Source organism: Podarcis bocagei, assembly GCF_964188305.1.
Source record: "Podarcis bocagei genome assembly, chromosome: 4".
Classification (NCBI taxonomy): Eukaryota; Metazoa; Chordata; class Lepidosauria; order Squamata; family Lacertidae; genus Podarcis; species Podarcis bocagei.
In genome coordinates this window covers 32,872,638-32,886,471 of record NC_138128.1, presented here as the reverse complement: position 1 = coordinate 32,886,471, position 13,834 = coordinate 32,872,638, and the positions used below count along the sequence as shown (strand labels likewise).

At 41.0% G+C, this 13,834-nt stretch overlaps 1 protein-coding gene across 2 annotated transcripts in view; it reads right to left on the bottom strand.

Moving 5' to 3' along the window:
• EPHA4 (EPH receptor A4) overlaps window positions 1–13,834 on the bottom strand; it is a 152,735-nt gene that overhangs the window by 13,065 nt on the left and 125,836 nt on the right. For both annotated transcript variants that reach the window (XM_081192572.1, XM_081192571.1), the window contains exons 12-14: window positions 7,801–7,862; window positions 6,463–6,672; window positions 2,101–2,250 (exon numbers count right to left, since the gene is read on the bottom strand). In XM_081192572.1, the coding sequence (XP_081048698.1) occupies window positions 2,101–2,250; window positions 6,463–6,672; window positions 7,801–7,862 (422 nt within the window). The remainder of the gene's footprint in view (window positions 1–2,100; window positions 2,251–6,462; window positions 6,673–7,800; window positions 7,863–13,834) is intronic.

Below are 13,834 nucleotides of genomic sequence, written 5' to 3'. Positions count from 1 at the left end.
TTTAACTGGAGAGGTGAGGAATTGAGTCTGGGATCTTACACATGCAAACCATGTACTCGGCCGGCGAGTTGTGGGCCCTCCTGAAATATATTCCACATCTGAAGGAAATTAAAAGGAAATCTCTTTTCAGCTTCAATGCCATCCACATGTAAACAATGCTGGAAATTTTTCAGTTATACAAAAGAAGGTGGGTGAGTATTATGCAGCTTCCTGCCTTGAACTAAAGTGTTCAGTGTTTCATATCTCTAGATCGAGGACGGAAGAAATGTTAATCTGCTTATAAATCCTCCTGGTAAAGGTTATATCTCATTTTCACCGGACTGTCGTCCTTTTCTAAAATGTTCTGCTATATATTAGATTCCTCTTCATCTTTTTCTTCAGGACTATTCTACAATAGCAGGAATTTTATTAACTCCCTCTTGGAATGAACTGAAGGAGTCCAGATGGTACAGTTAAAGAGAGTTGCATAATTTACAAGGGGTCATTTACTAAAGCTGCTTTTTAATGTCCCCCAAGGACATATCTTCTATTGTTGTTATTGCTTAAACATTTTGCACAATAATAATAATATCACATGTTCCCAATGAAATTCTTTGTGCAGTCTTAGATTAGCATTATTAGTTCAAAAATATGAATGTAAACCCACCCTAGGGTTTGAAATATTTACCTTTAATTGGAAAACCAGTTTCACTGATGTATTCTTAACGGATCCTCAAGTGGGAAATTGTGGTACAGAATCAATATTAACAATTTTCTTTCCACACTAGAATACCTGAAAGGCTTTGCAAATGGATAAATGCTTTCCTTTTCTGAGGTTCCATTTGCAAGAGTTTTAACTCATTTCAATGCTTTCACATGGCATGAAGCAAAAGTACAAACAAATGTACACACACACACGACTTGCGACCAAATGTTACTGTGTAGAATACTCTGCTTCAGTGTTTCTCCCAGTCTGCGTGCCCTTTCCCAGGATACCCCATTCCATTCCCTCTCCACAACAGTGTCCCTCTCCACAAACATATTAATTTCCAGTGGGAAAAGTTACACTGAAATGACATCTTTGTAGCAGCTAACCCTTCTCACTAGTATTGACACTAGAAGGTCAAATCTTCAATTTCCGGGACCCCAAGAAAGGAGCAGCTCCCTCCCACTCCTGTAGACAGCTCCAGGATAGTTAGATATGGCAAATATATTTCTAATATTTTATTGTCCCACCACCTCAAAAGACTATGGAGATGTTTGACTTAAAAAAAGAAGTGATGCAAGCAAATAGTAGATTCTATCCACCTCCACAATGGTGTCCCTCAGAGGCAGTCCCCAAGCTGGGTGGGAGTTGCTCCTAAATAATGCATTGTCATAAATGACTGGGGGCTGTGTGCGAACCATGAAAGATGGGCTAATCACATAGGACTTTTTCTCATATTAATTCAGAAGATCACAGTCCTGTCTTTGGAGCAACAATTCTGTCACAGAGGGTGGAAAGACAACTTATTTTACCATACATTTTAATTCAATTGATGGCAAAAGAATACTTACTGCTTTGCAGGAAGACAGAGACTGCTAGTGCATGAGCTGATTACATGCATATTATGGGAAACTACAGAGTGTGCTAAAAGGTCATCTGAATTTATCCAGAGTCCTATTGGGTCTGGTAGCATTATTGCAGCACTGCATTAAAAGGAACCCACCTCCTATTTCCTTGAATTTTTTACTAAGACCTTACAAATGTTGCTCCCAGAAGCAGTGAGCAGTTGAACTACGAGGAAGAAATAACCAGGCTAGGAAGCTCAAGCCATCAGTTCTTGAGAAAACCATCAGCAACCTGTAATAATTCTGTTGTTTTATTGCTGTCTTTAGCAACGTGTTTATTCCATTGGATAAGTACATGATAACCCCAGCCACATTTTGAGCCATTCAGACTCAATCCCCAACTGCCTGGGGAAGCATCGAACAAACACAGCCCCCAAATGACATTTTCGGCAGCAATCCCATGCCTAATGAAATGTATTTCAGAGTACACGTGTACAGGAATGCAGTTACTGATATCAGATAGCTAGGTCTAACATTGGAAGTATTTAGATGAAGGTGAATAACACTTACATCTTGATTGGACATATCCCAATAAGGCCTCTCTCCATAGGACATCACTTCCCACATTACAATTCCATAACTCCAGACATCACTAGCTGATGTAAATTTACGATAGGCAATTGCTTCTGGCGCAGTCCACCTGATGGGAATCTTCCCACCCTGCAAATAAATCAACAAAGGCATTTATATAAAAGCAAGCACTTTAGGTTTATGTCAACGTTATACATCATCATTTATCAAAGCAATGGGGTGGTGTTCATGAGAAGATTGAAAAGAAAAATCACTAAAATTACACGTCTATTCAGCCTACAGAGAAAATGAATATTTTCTCTGGACATAGCTCCTCCAAATATCAGTATCTTTAAAATAAATAAAAAATCAAGTTTCTAGTCTTTATGGTTGAAAACATGTGATGTAGAAAATGCTGAATAGAATTTTAAGTTGCTTGGGCTTCACAGGTCTTTGCCTTTTCCCATGACAAGCAGAGCAGACTATATTATGGGGGAAAGCAAGATTGTGCATTAATCTGCATAATTTATACAGGTTGTGGAAATCTGCTTTTTAAATTCAGAATTTAGGTTATCCTGGCACAGATTTATTTATTTATTTATTTAATTGTACGAACCACACACACAAAATTGGTCCAATGCCGTTTCTAACAAAGAAGGGAACGTCATCCATTGGCTTTTTGTGGCAGGTATGGGAACCAGGAAACTGGAATATTATTACCAGCACGTAAGTATTCCACTTCTTAAGGCTAGGATTAATGCAGCTAGGAGTTCATAAAGTATCGGTCACAGGATTATAACTGCATATATAATATTTAGATACTTGCTATGAATGCAAGAGCTTTGCTAATGTGATCTTGTGTGTCTGTTGCTACTGCCAGGCTTGTTTGTCCAGTTCTTCAACATATATGTCTTCAGCTGCAGCCCACACTTATCAGAGAACTCTGGAATCTGTCCATAACTGGTGAACAAATTGTCCAAAGCCATATATCCTCAAGTGCTTTTTGAGCACACCCACTGTGTGCTCCTAAGTAAAACATTTGGGAGCTGCTGTTGTGAAGCATGCCTAATCAAATCATTAGTAATTTAGTAATGGCTTAAAAGTAATACCATCCTCATTATTTGATTTAGCTTCTCTTGAAAGAAAAAAAAAAGATTTCTCCTTTTGTTTATGCTAATGAACAAGGTGTTCTTAATTGAGTTTCAGGTTTTCTGAAGTTCCATTTGCAGAAAGTCATTAAAAAACCCAAAGATTTTGTAGTTTGTTGCTGCGGATCATTTCCCACCCCACCCCCAGTATGCTTTCATAATTTCTATCATAGCTAATGATCTCATATTCCCGCCTTTCTCTCTCTCTCCACCCCCCACCCGTTCTCCAATATATGCCTTCTATGGCATCAATATGGTGCTCCCTTGAAAGCTTGCAAAATTGGCATTCACTCTCCACATGCCACTATCACACAAAACCCCCCAAACATGTCTGATAACTAGTGACCCTTGGGGTGATTTCATGATGCCATACAAGACTTGTCCCTTAAACAACATGGAACTCTGAATTTATATATTAGAAGACCTAGTCTTACTGAACAACACTTGAGGAGGAACAACTGTCATGGCACGGCAACCTTTTAGAATTATTTGAGAGTGTCAACAGATTTGTGCATAGGGCTAATCAAATGAACTTCAATCTTTTCTTCTTCTTTTTTAAAAAAACACCCTTATCAAAAGGTCCTGAGTAAATTTTTTCTTATAAATCAGTAACTGTCTAAAGAACAAGGAGATGTAAAGTGTAAATGGTGGTTCCCAAAGATTGAAAGGATGTAAACAATGGGATCTGTCTTAGATACAGTGCTATTGTTTTATACAGTATGCCCACATCTTACACACATTTAATTTGCACAAATTTAACTATATGTGGGTACGGTGGGGATGCTCTCGTGAGATCTTGCGGGAAGTTGGATTGCCCCATGAGATCTCGTGGGAGCATTCCTACCAGTCCCAGAGGCAGCACAACAAACAGGCTTTGGCTGAGAACCATCAAATTGGGGGTGGCTGAAAAACAGCCTAACACATTGGTGATGATAGCTGCTGCAGGAAATTTTGAGAACACATGTAGATTTCTTGCACTCATGGTTTTCATTGCCTCTGAATGGTGGCCAAGTTACAGCTTCTTTCATTTAAGATAGCAATGAATAAAAGTCCATTTAACCAACAGAACCCTTATGATTGACTTGGCTTTCAATAGTATTAATGGGTGGTTGTTGTTTTTTTAAAAAGAACAATTATAATTTGAGATTCCTTCTGGTTACTCAACCATGGAACTCATCCAAATTGTCCTGAATAGTGATACCAAAACAAGACAATGTACTGTGATGCAAATTATAGATATTTGTTGTAGTTCTGTTGGAAGGGAAAACACTTTACTATATTTGCACTCACCAAATTGAAAGGGAGGCTTTTCAATGCTTTGCCTCCTGCCCTTCTGTTTGAACACAGCTCTCTCGAAATCTGTCTTGGCTCAAAACCCCACTGCCCTTGTTAGTGGGAAATTGCAGGGCTGGACAGCATTAAACACTCACAAGGCAAATTGCACACCCACCCCCACCCCCCACCCCCAAATTTAATGAACTGCATGTTCATTACAGGGGAAATGTGAGAATTAAACAGCACAAACTGGGTTTCCTAACAATCTCTGCACTTGGGAGAACAGATGGAGAATTGCAGGCATTTAAAGGCAAAACATCTAACAAAAATTACAAATCTACATTATAAACCTTGTACCTCCTTTTAGCCTGATGTGTATAAACTTCAAGGATGTTTGTGATCATCAGGATATTGCTTTACAAGCTGCAGTATTTGCCTCATTAGACTTTACATGCTGATGACTAAAACCCATCTAGCAAAGTCAGTAAAACAATGCATATAAAATCTTAATGTTCTACATCTTTAGGCATCAGACATAAATACATCCACATGCGGGATCATGCCACTGATGTCACTGGCACACAAACCCATGTGACTTTCATAAGCTCCTCTTGTTTTTGTAATAAATGGCAATGTGTTTGTCCTTAGTAATGACAAAGAATGCCACAAAGTATGTGTTATTAGCAATGTTAGGTATGCATGCACATATACGTGCACGCACGCGCGCGCACACACACACACACACACACAATTCACACACACATACCTCTTTATCTGTCTGTCTATATGTAGATACCTACATGCACTCACCAGGATCAATAGTGATTCATGTAACTTGGTACTTCCTACAGTAACCAGCAGTGTCCCTCCAGGGTTTCTAACAAAGCCCTCTTTTCCAGATGTAACTGGAGATTCCAGGGATACAACCTGAGAGCTTTGGCATGCAATGCATGTCCTCCACCGTATTGGCATACTCAAATCTTTGCAAAAGCAGAAAGAACTTAAAACACAATGGCTGAAATTCTGGCACTAATGTAACCAGAGCCTGTATGTTTCTGTATGTCAGGCATAACTTGCATGCAGGCTTTCTCCAGTGTGGCTGGTTTCTGCAAACCAATAAACCAATCAAGACCTTTTAACTTCCTCTCCAAAGGGGAGTTTCTTCATGTGAGAGAACTACCCTGGAGGTGGTTGTATGGATAGTGATGAAGCTTTATGAGCACATGGGGATTAGGGCCATGGTCACCATATCAGCTTTGATAGCTCAGCTGTTTAGAGTATGGTGCTGATAATGCCAAGGTTGCAGGTTCGATCCCTGGATGGGACAGCTGGTTGGACTAGATGATCCTTGGAGTCTCTTCCAACTCTATGATTCTATTATCCATATTCAAAAAAGGCCAGATCAGTATCACAGCATCTGTATCAATGTCCCAGAAGTTATGGATGCAAGGAACATGAAAGGAACCCTCATGTCCCTGACTGGTCCAAGAAGAAGAGTTTGGATTTGATATCCCGCTTGATCACTAACTAAGGCATCTCAAAGAGGCTAACAGTCTCCTTTCCCTTCCTCTTCCACAACAAACACTCTGTGAGGTGAGTGAGGCTGAGAGACTTCAGAGAAGTGTGACTGGCCCAAGGTCACCCAGCAGCTGCATGTGGAGGAACGGGGACACGAACCCGGTTCACCAGATTACGAGTCCACCACTCTTAACCACCACACCACACTGGCTCATTGGAATGTCAGAAGCGCAGGACTATTTTTTACCTAAGGTTAAAGGGACATGAATGGAGGAGTCACACACCGGCTGTCCCAAGTATATGTAGGTTATACAACTTCAGGGCTGTTTTGTGATTACAAATGTCTTTTGCATGTACATTAAATAGTGATGTGAAAATGAGTGATATAGCTAAGAATGGCTTGAAATATTTCGTGCCTTACCCTGGTAGTGTAGGCTGCTTCGGGGTCATCTTCAAGAACACGTGACATGCCAAAGTCAGAAACTTTACAGACCAAGTTGCTGTTCACTAGTATGTTTCGAGCAGCCAGATCCCGATGTACGTAGCTCATGTCAGACAAATACTTCATCCCAGAGCCAATGCCTCGAAGCATTCCTACCAGCTGGATTACGGTAAATCTGCCATCGTTCTTCTGTAATAATAAGTAATAAGTAAGAAACTGCGTAACATTTGCAGTGAAAACTGCCAAATAATATATCCTACTTTGTCTTTATCTCAGTGTTCCTTAAACATTTTAAGCCTTCCACCCTCCGGATACCTGCTGAACCCAAAACCAACAATCTCCACGTGTTCGGAGTTGGTTGTATCATGGTTGCAAAGTTTGGTGGCTTGGGATAGTATGATCAAACTGGCATTAAACCACAGAAAAAAAGTAACAGCTCTTTCTAATCATTATTCTGCCAAATCACACTATGGAACTTGTTCCAACAGGAGGCAGTGATGGCCAACAATTTGGATGGGTTTAAAAGATGGTCAGACAAATTCAGGGAAGAAAGGGCTATTGATGGCTGTGCTCTACTGCCACAGTTGGAGGCAGCAATGATTCTGAATACCAGATGCTGGAAACCACAGGAGAGAAGAGTGCTAGGATCCTGCTTGTTGGCTTCCTAACAAGCAGGATCCTGTAAGAACAGGATGCTGGACTATGGGGCACTGGCCTGATCCAACAGGCTCTTCTCATGTTCTTAGGAGTGTGGTCATTAAGGGTCCAGCAACCTCCGCAAAATGTGGATTTGTGAGGGTTCGCCAATAGTGAGAATTCAAGCTATCCAGCAGCTTGTAAGGGAGGAACCTACCTGAGGAGCCTGTGTCTCCCCAGAGATTTTGTTTCACGCCCCTCTCAGTATCCCATTTGTCAAAGGGGGCCTGCCGCACAGTTTAAGAACCGCGGTCACATCTTTTTAAGAACTGTACCACCACATTACTGCATTCCTTGCCAACTAGCCCTATAATTCACCAGCAAAGCACAGTCCGGTGGCTATTGTACTAGCTTCCTGGGATGTGTGGAATGTTCCAGTTTTAATTAGCCCACCGCACCGTGAGACTTTTTAATGAGCATTTTAATCAAACCTGCTTCTGATTAAACATGGATTATTTAGAGCTTACTATTTTATACTTCACCTCTATGCTGCCTGCCCTCCTACCCCTCCCTGCAGAAAAGCATGCTCGTAAGCATCTTACGAGCATAATTCTGTCTCATCTTTAATGATAAGGACATCATAATAAAAATCTTTGGGTTTATTCTATCACAGGCACCTACCCTGAGGAAGGCATCCAAAGAACCATTCTCCATGTACTCAGTTATGATCATGACTGGTTTGCCTAGAAATTTGGGAGGGGAAAAACACAATTCATAGATGCAGACAATCAGGCGAGGAAGACAACTTTAAAAATAAAAAATAAAAAATCATAATAACGTAACTTCAAAGTTCCAAGCTTCTTCCTCAGCTCGAGTGAGCCAGAAAAGAAATAATGCAAGGCTGACGTGTTCAAGAATTCCAGCCAGAAAATTAACACTTTAGCTGACTCATTGACAAGGTCTTTAACTACGGTACACACCACGGTCTCCAGAGAATTTAAGAATCCATAATTGCTCTCTAAAGAAGAAATGGTGATGCAGTAATAGACCCAAATAGGCCTATTTGCACTTGGAGTAATGTAAAGATAATTGCATCGTTTGCTAGGGAATTTGTATGTCCGTAGGCATTTGGCTGAGAGAATTCAAAGTTATGGTTTGAAGGATGTGGACTGTCAGCTGTAAGCGCAGATTCAGGTGTGGCATAAACAGTAATTTCCCTTCTATTTACTTAATCCGTAGCATTTATTTTGCCATGTAAAGACATGCTTTACCCATTTCCTCCGTACTGATGAAGGCAAGGTCAAATTAGTCAATGAACTATGTTGCAGACAACGTACACTTTAACAAAAATGGAGAACTGTAAATTAACGCGGGGTTGCACACAGTTATGTTATTCTAGAGTGATCCTGTCATGGGATGAGGAAGAGATTCTGTGATGGAGTAACCATTACATCCTGCCAGCTTGCTGAGGTGAGGGCGGGTGGTAGGAGCAGAGTTTTATCATGTTGCTTCTCATTGACTACAAAAGGAGAGAAAACTACACCAGCTGAAGGGGTGGCATAGTACTGGGAAATTTGGGGGGCTATGTCAGGGGAAGGGGGGCTTTGAATTCGCTAGACCCAGAATGCCCCACTTTGTCCCCACCACCGGCAGGGTATAGATGGTGGCACATCTACGGTGAACTTTCCTTGGGCATGTCAATAAGTTACTGATGGTGCAGGTGTCATCCTGCCTGTAGACCTTTCTTTCCACTGTTGGAGCAGTAGTTATGCCTCTTTCCCAGATACCCTGCTGCCTAAATCCATGATAATTAAATATAATCTATTAATATGTTTAATAACAGCAGCTATTGGCATAGCATCACTTTGTCCTTAAAACACCTTGCAGACATAATGGGTTGGTTTGCACATAACCCCAAACCATGGTTTAGTGCTACATGCATGAGCTAGAATGAACTCAAGTAAAGTCTTGGACTTATACACTCTCCCTCATTTTCCTGCGCAGTGAGGATAAGGACTTCATTAGCATGTGCTTTCAGTGTCCAAGAATCCTGGCTACTTGTTACAAACAAAATAGAGATGATAGTTTAAAACAAACTTGGGCTGGTTTAATAATCCAGCTTTATGATTCATGGTTGAATCTGACTTATTTAAAAACTGGCTAGGGTTTGTTTTAAACCACAGTGGTATGAAACAGCCCGCCAGGATTCCTTGAAATAAAAAACATAAGCCAGCAAAGTCCTTCTTCTGGAAAGAGAAGCGGGAAGGAGGAGCTGTTAGCCCAAGGCCTAGCAGAGGCCCATTCCATAGTTTAGTGTTACATTACTTATAAACTAACCCATTTCACATAACTAACTGTCCTCAAAGGGAATTGCTTCTTTCAAGTTCGAATGTGTGAGCATTCCTAATGATTGCCTAAGATCCACAATTCTCAAAGACTAAGATAGGGCTTGTTAGCCAGGCACAAGAACTCATGGGAGAGAGTAGCTAATTTTTCTAAACCTCTTCCAGTCTAAATTTTGTTTTATAACATGCCATGAATGGATCAGGAGGTGAGGCTTTCACGTATACTCTTATTTGGGTAAACAGAATGTGTTTGTGTGTGGAAAGATCTGGAGTAAAAGAAAACATATTTTAACAGAACAACAAAAAAATCAATCTGCTCAAACATTTGCTTAGGAAAATTGCGGGTCTGTGAAATATTTTCACACGGAATAGCTCCTATAATTGTATCTACATTAGCACATTTTTCACTCAGCAGGTTACCTCCACTTGCAATTCTACTAGGAGCTCCTATTTCAGAAATAACTTTTTCTGATTAGAAAACAGTATGCTAAGGCATATTAATAGCCTGTACCTCTTTCACTTTTCCATTTTTATTTAGGGACAGCTGGCCTGAGGCCAGCCTCTCCACAGAACCTGTATGTTCATGATTCCCTTGCTACTTCAGCTAGTGCCAAAACAGTCATGTCCCTCATCTTATTCCACGTTTACGTATGCAAGCCAGTCTTCACGTTAAAGTGAAATGGAAATCAGGCATCTGCAGCCCTAACTATCTTATTTGCATGAGTCAAAGTTGTCCCCCCCCCCTGTGCACATGCACAAAAATCCAGGGCAGCTGTATCAATATGAGCTTAGAAATTCTGGCCGGGAATACAAATACTTAAAGGCAAAGGCTGAGGAAAACCACCCTCTTGATATATGAACATTCACCCCTCCCAATATTCATCAGTGAGTAAGGAACCCACTTAGATCCAATCTGCATATTTCCCCATGTCATTTACACTTTGCAACTGTGACTTAGAGTCACTTGACAGAACAAATACATCTAAATAGGTTTTAATTAACCTTCTGCAATCAAAAGGTACTTTGTCAATTTAAAGAAATAAGAGACACTCTTCATTTGAATATATTAATGCACAACTCCATTAGTTATTGAACCTAGGCAATGCAGTGTTGAAGGGGTGACAAAAAGGTCTAGATGGAGTCAAAGCACTGTCTTATCCCTCTTGGACTGCGATTTTGCAGCCAGCATATGCTAGACCCTGTGTGGAACTGAGTAATTGGAGGGATCCACTGTTTAATGGAATTTGATTGCACACTTTGGAAAGGACTAAACAACTTTCTTATTTAAAGTATGATGTATTGGATTCAGTGGCGGACCTGTTTGATTTTGGTACCATTGTCTTGTGACTGCAAAAGTAACCATACAATATGAACAAATGTAGCCATAGACTTTTCTCCATGGAGTTTAATTGGGGTAGCTTGTTATCATGAAGTTGATTATTAATAGCACTTGACTTGCCACTAATAGTGCATTCATACTAGTCTCTTTCCTCATCTCTCTCTCACACACACAAACACGCACCCACACATCTGCCCCAACAATTGATCTTGTGTTGCAATTTCAGAAACTTTAAATGTAGCCATTTTTCACCAATGCTCCGTAAACATACAGGGGAAAATTGAGATAAATGTCTACTTAAGAAACTCGGTTTGCCAAATGGTGATGGCTTGGAGGTGTCTACGATGGTTTGTAGCAAAAGCATGAACTACAGGGAGCCAGGCAATAGAAGACACTTGGTTTGGTCTCCCACCTTCTGCTGGGAATTTAAAATCATTTTAATGCAGTGACAAGTACATTATGCAAATAGTATGCACTCATTTATAACTGTTACAGCTGTACCAGCTTGGGGGGGGGGGTTAAAAGCCTCAGTGGGATTTCAATACAAAGATTCCCTTGTTGATTCTCTGTTTTACCAATGTGGTATGAAAATCAATGTCTATAGCAAACACACGGTGGCCTAAAAAGAAACCTCTTTTTGAAGGAAATATACCTGTAACATGTATGCTTTTAAGCACATTTTGATTTGATGTAGTATAGTGCTCTACTTAATATCCAAATAAGATAGCCAGTTACCCAAAAAACCCCCACAATTCAAGTATGTGTATTTTCAGCAATTACAGAAACAAGCCCTGGTCACAACTTGTAGAATATAGTTCAAAAAAACACAGTGCTATCAATTCATTACCATGATTTTAACCAATTAATTATCAGGCTTTAACCATTTAATCAATTTCTGAAATGTATATATTTGTACAAATTAAAGCATCTCATTTAAAGGGCTTAGGTTCCTCAATGAAGTTGAAGATCTAATTTTTAAAAGCAGAGTCACAACTCCTTGGCCCTTTCATCAAGGGTAAACTGGTTGAAGTAGTTAAATGGGCTATGCTGCCTTTATTTGCGCATGTGAATAGCTCAGCTGGATAGAGTGTGGTGTTGCTGATAACACCTAGGTTGCAGGTTTGATCCCCGTATGGGACAGCTGCATATTCCTGCATTGCTGGGGATTGAACCAGATGATCTTTAGGGTCTCTTCCAACTCTAAAATTCTATGGTTCCATGGTTTCCAAGAAAATTTGATGAAATTTCTATCAACAGCTCCCTCCACTGACGGCCTTCCGTGTCCCTAAACCACATGATTCCTCTCACCCCCTCAGCATTGGATTTTGGGACGGCAGCAAGGAGGGACTGGGAAAACATTTCATGGGCAGAACACTGTTCACAATTCTTCGAATCCAACCCACTGTGCTGGAATGAACTCAGTGCCTTTCAGATAATGCATTACTTTCTCAGTGAGGAAAGGGAGGTTCACACATCCCAGACTCATACCAGGATTTCCTTAGAAAGGGGGGGGGGGAAACACCTTAAGAAACAATGAAAACCCATTGCTATAAGTTCCATGCTGCAGGCAGTTCACTGGCACTTTGAGACTGGTATGTTTAATTTGTGATTCCTGAGGCAACACAAGCTGACAGAGCTAAGGTGTTTGTTCTTCTGCAGTAATTTTTGAACATGCCAGCTTCTCAATACTGGCAGAATCAAGGGAGGCACTGTCATGGACTGGCTGGAGGCAGAGGAGTGATGGGAAGAACAAGCTGGCCTCCCAGGGAAGAAGGTTCAGATCCAGGGGATTGGTGGTGGGATGACCACAAGTGGTCAGAGGGAAAAGAGGGAGCAGACTGGGGCGGGGGGGAGGCATTGGAAGCTGAAGAGGTAACAGTGTTTAGTGAGCAGAAAGAGATGGTGGCAAAAGACAGCCCAGAAGCAGAGGCTAGAGAGGAGAGGGGGCAAGAAGCAGAGATGAAGCAGGCTGCAGAAGAATCCAGGGAGTCTCCTTCTCCTGCTGCGAGAAGCTTCCTTCCATGTCTGGTCTCCCAGAACATGCAGGAAAATGAAGGGGGTGGACAAATGAGAGACAAGAAGATGAAGCCTTGGGCTGCTAAGGAAGGAACAGGGGAGGAGCCTTAGAGAGCAGTGGACCTTCAGTTCTCGTGACTACCTCATTGGGGCATGACCTACTGGGAAGAGCTGTTGGAATCACTAGGCCTGCATTGTTTTGGTTTCGTTGAATAAAGAGTTAACTTCACTAACCCCGGGTATTTTACTGCTAACCTACTCCTGTCTCCGGCTCCTGAAAGGCACGCTGCTTGCTCACAGTATCAATCACAGAGCTACATTTTCACAAAGCCCAGATATAGCTGGGATACGCTACAAGTTTTGTGTGTTTGTGAGTTCCCAAATATTTTGCTCAAGCAAAGACAATTAAAAACAACAATAAATGGACAAAAGTCCTGCCCTACAACCAGTGACTGCAATCCTAACAAAAATAGGACCTGAAATATAAACAGATACTTTCTTTTTTAAAAAAGAAAAGAATACTGGCCATGTTTTGAAGCTATATTCAGTGATCTATCTGGATCAGAGCCACCTCAAACAGTGAGGGCCTCTCCAGCATACTTTTACTTGAGTCTACAAGCTTCACAGGTGCATTCCAGTTCTGGCTTGAAAATCACGACTGTGGGATTTTGCTCTCTTCTGGCTTAGACTGGCGTTCATTGGTACAGTGACTGCTAATCGTCTTTAAAAGGGAGAGAAGAGAGGAGGGGAATATATTCTTGACCAGGTGTTGCTTGAAATAGAAGCAACGGCACCAAAGACGAAAATCAGAAAGAGCACACAAACATGCCTCTTGCTAAGGACAGGGTTATTTTCTTTTGAAAGGCCTGCTCCCTACATCTGTGCCTAAAGACTTAAAGCATAAAAGCTTGCAGGTTTATTGTGCTTGGTCTCTTATGAAATATTTTAGGTGCCTTGATTACCATCTGCTTTCCCTTCATCCAACTGAAAGTCACTGCAATCCTAAAAAAAAGAG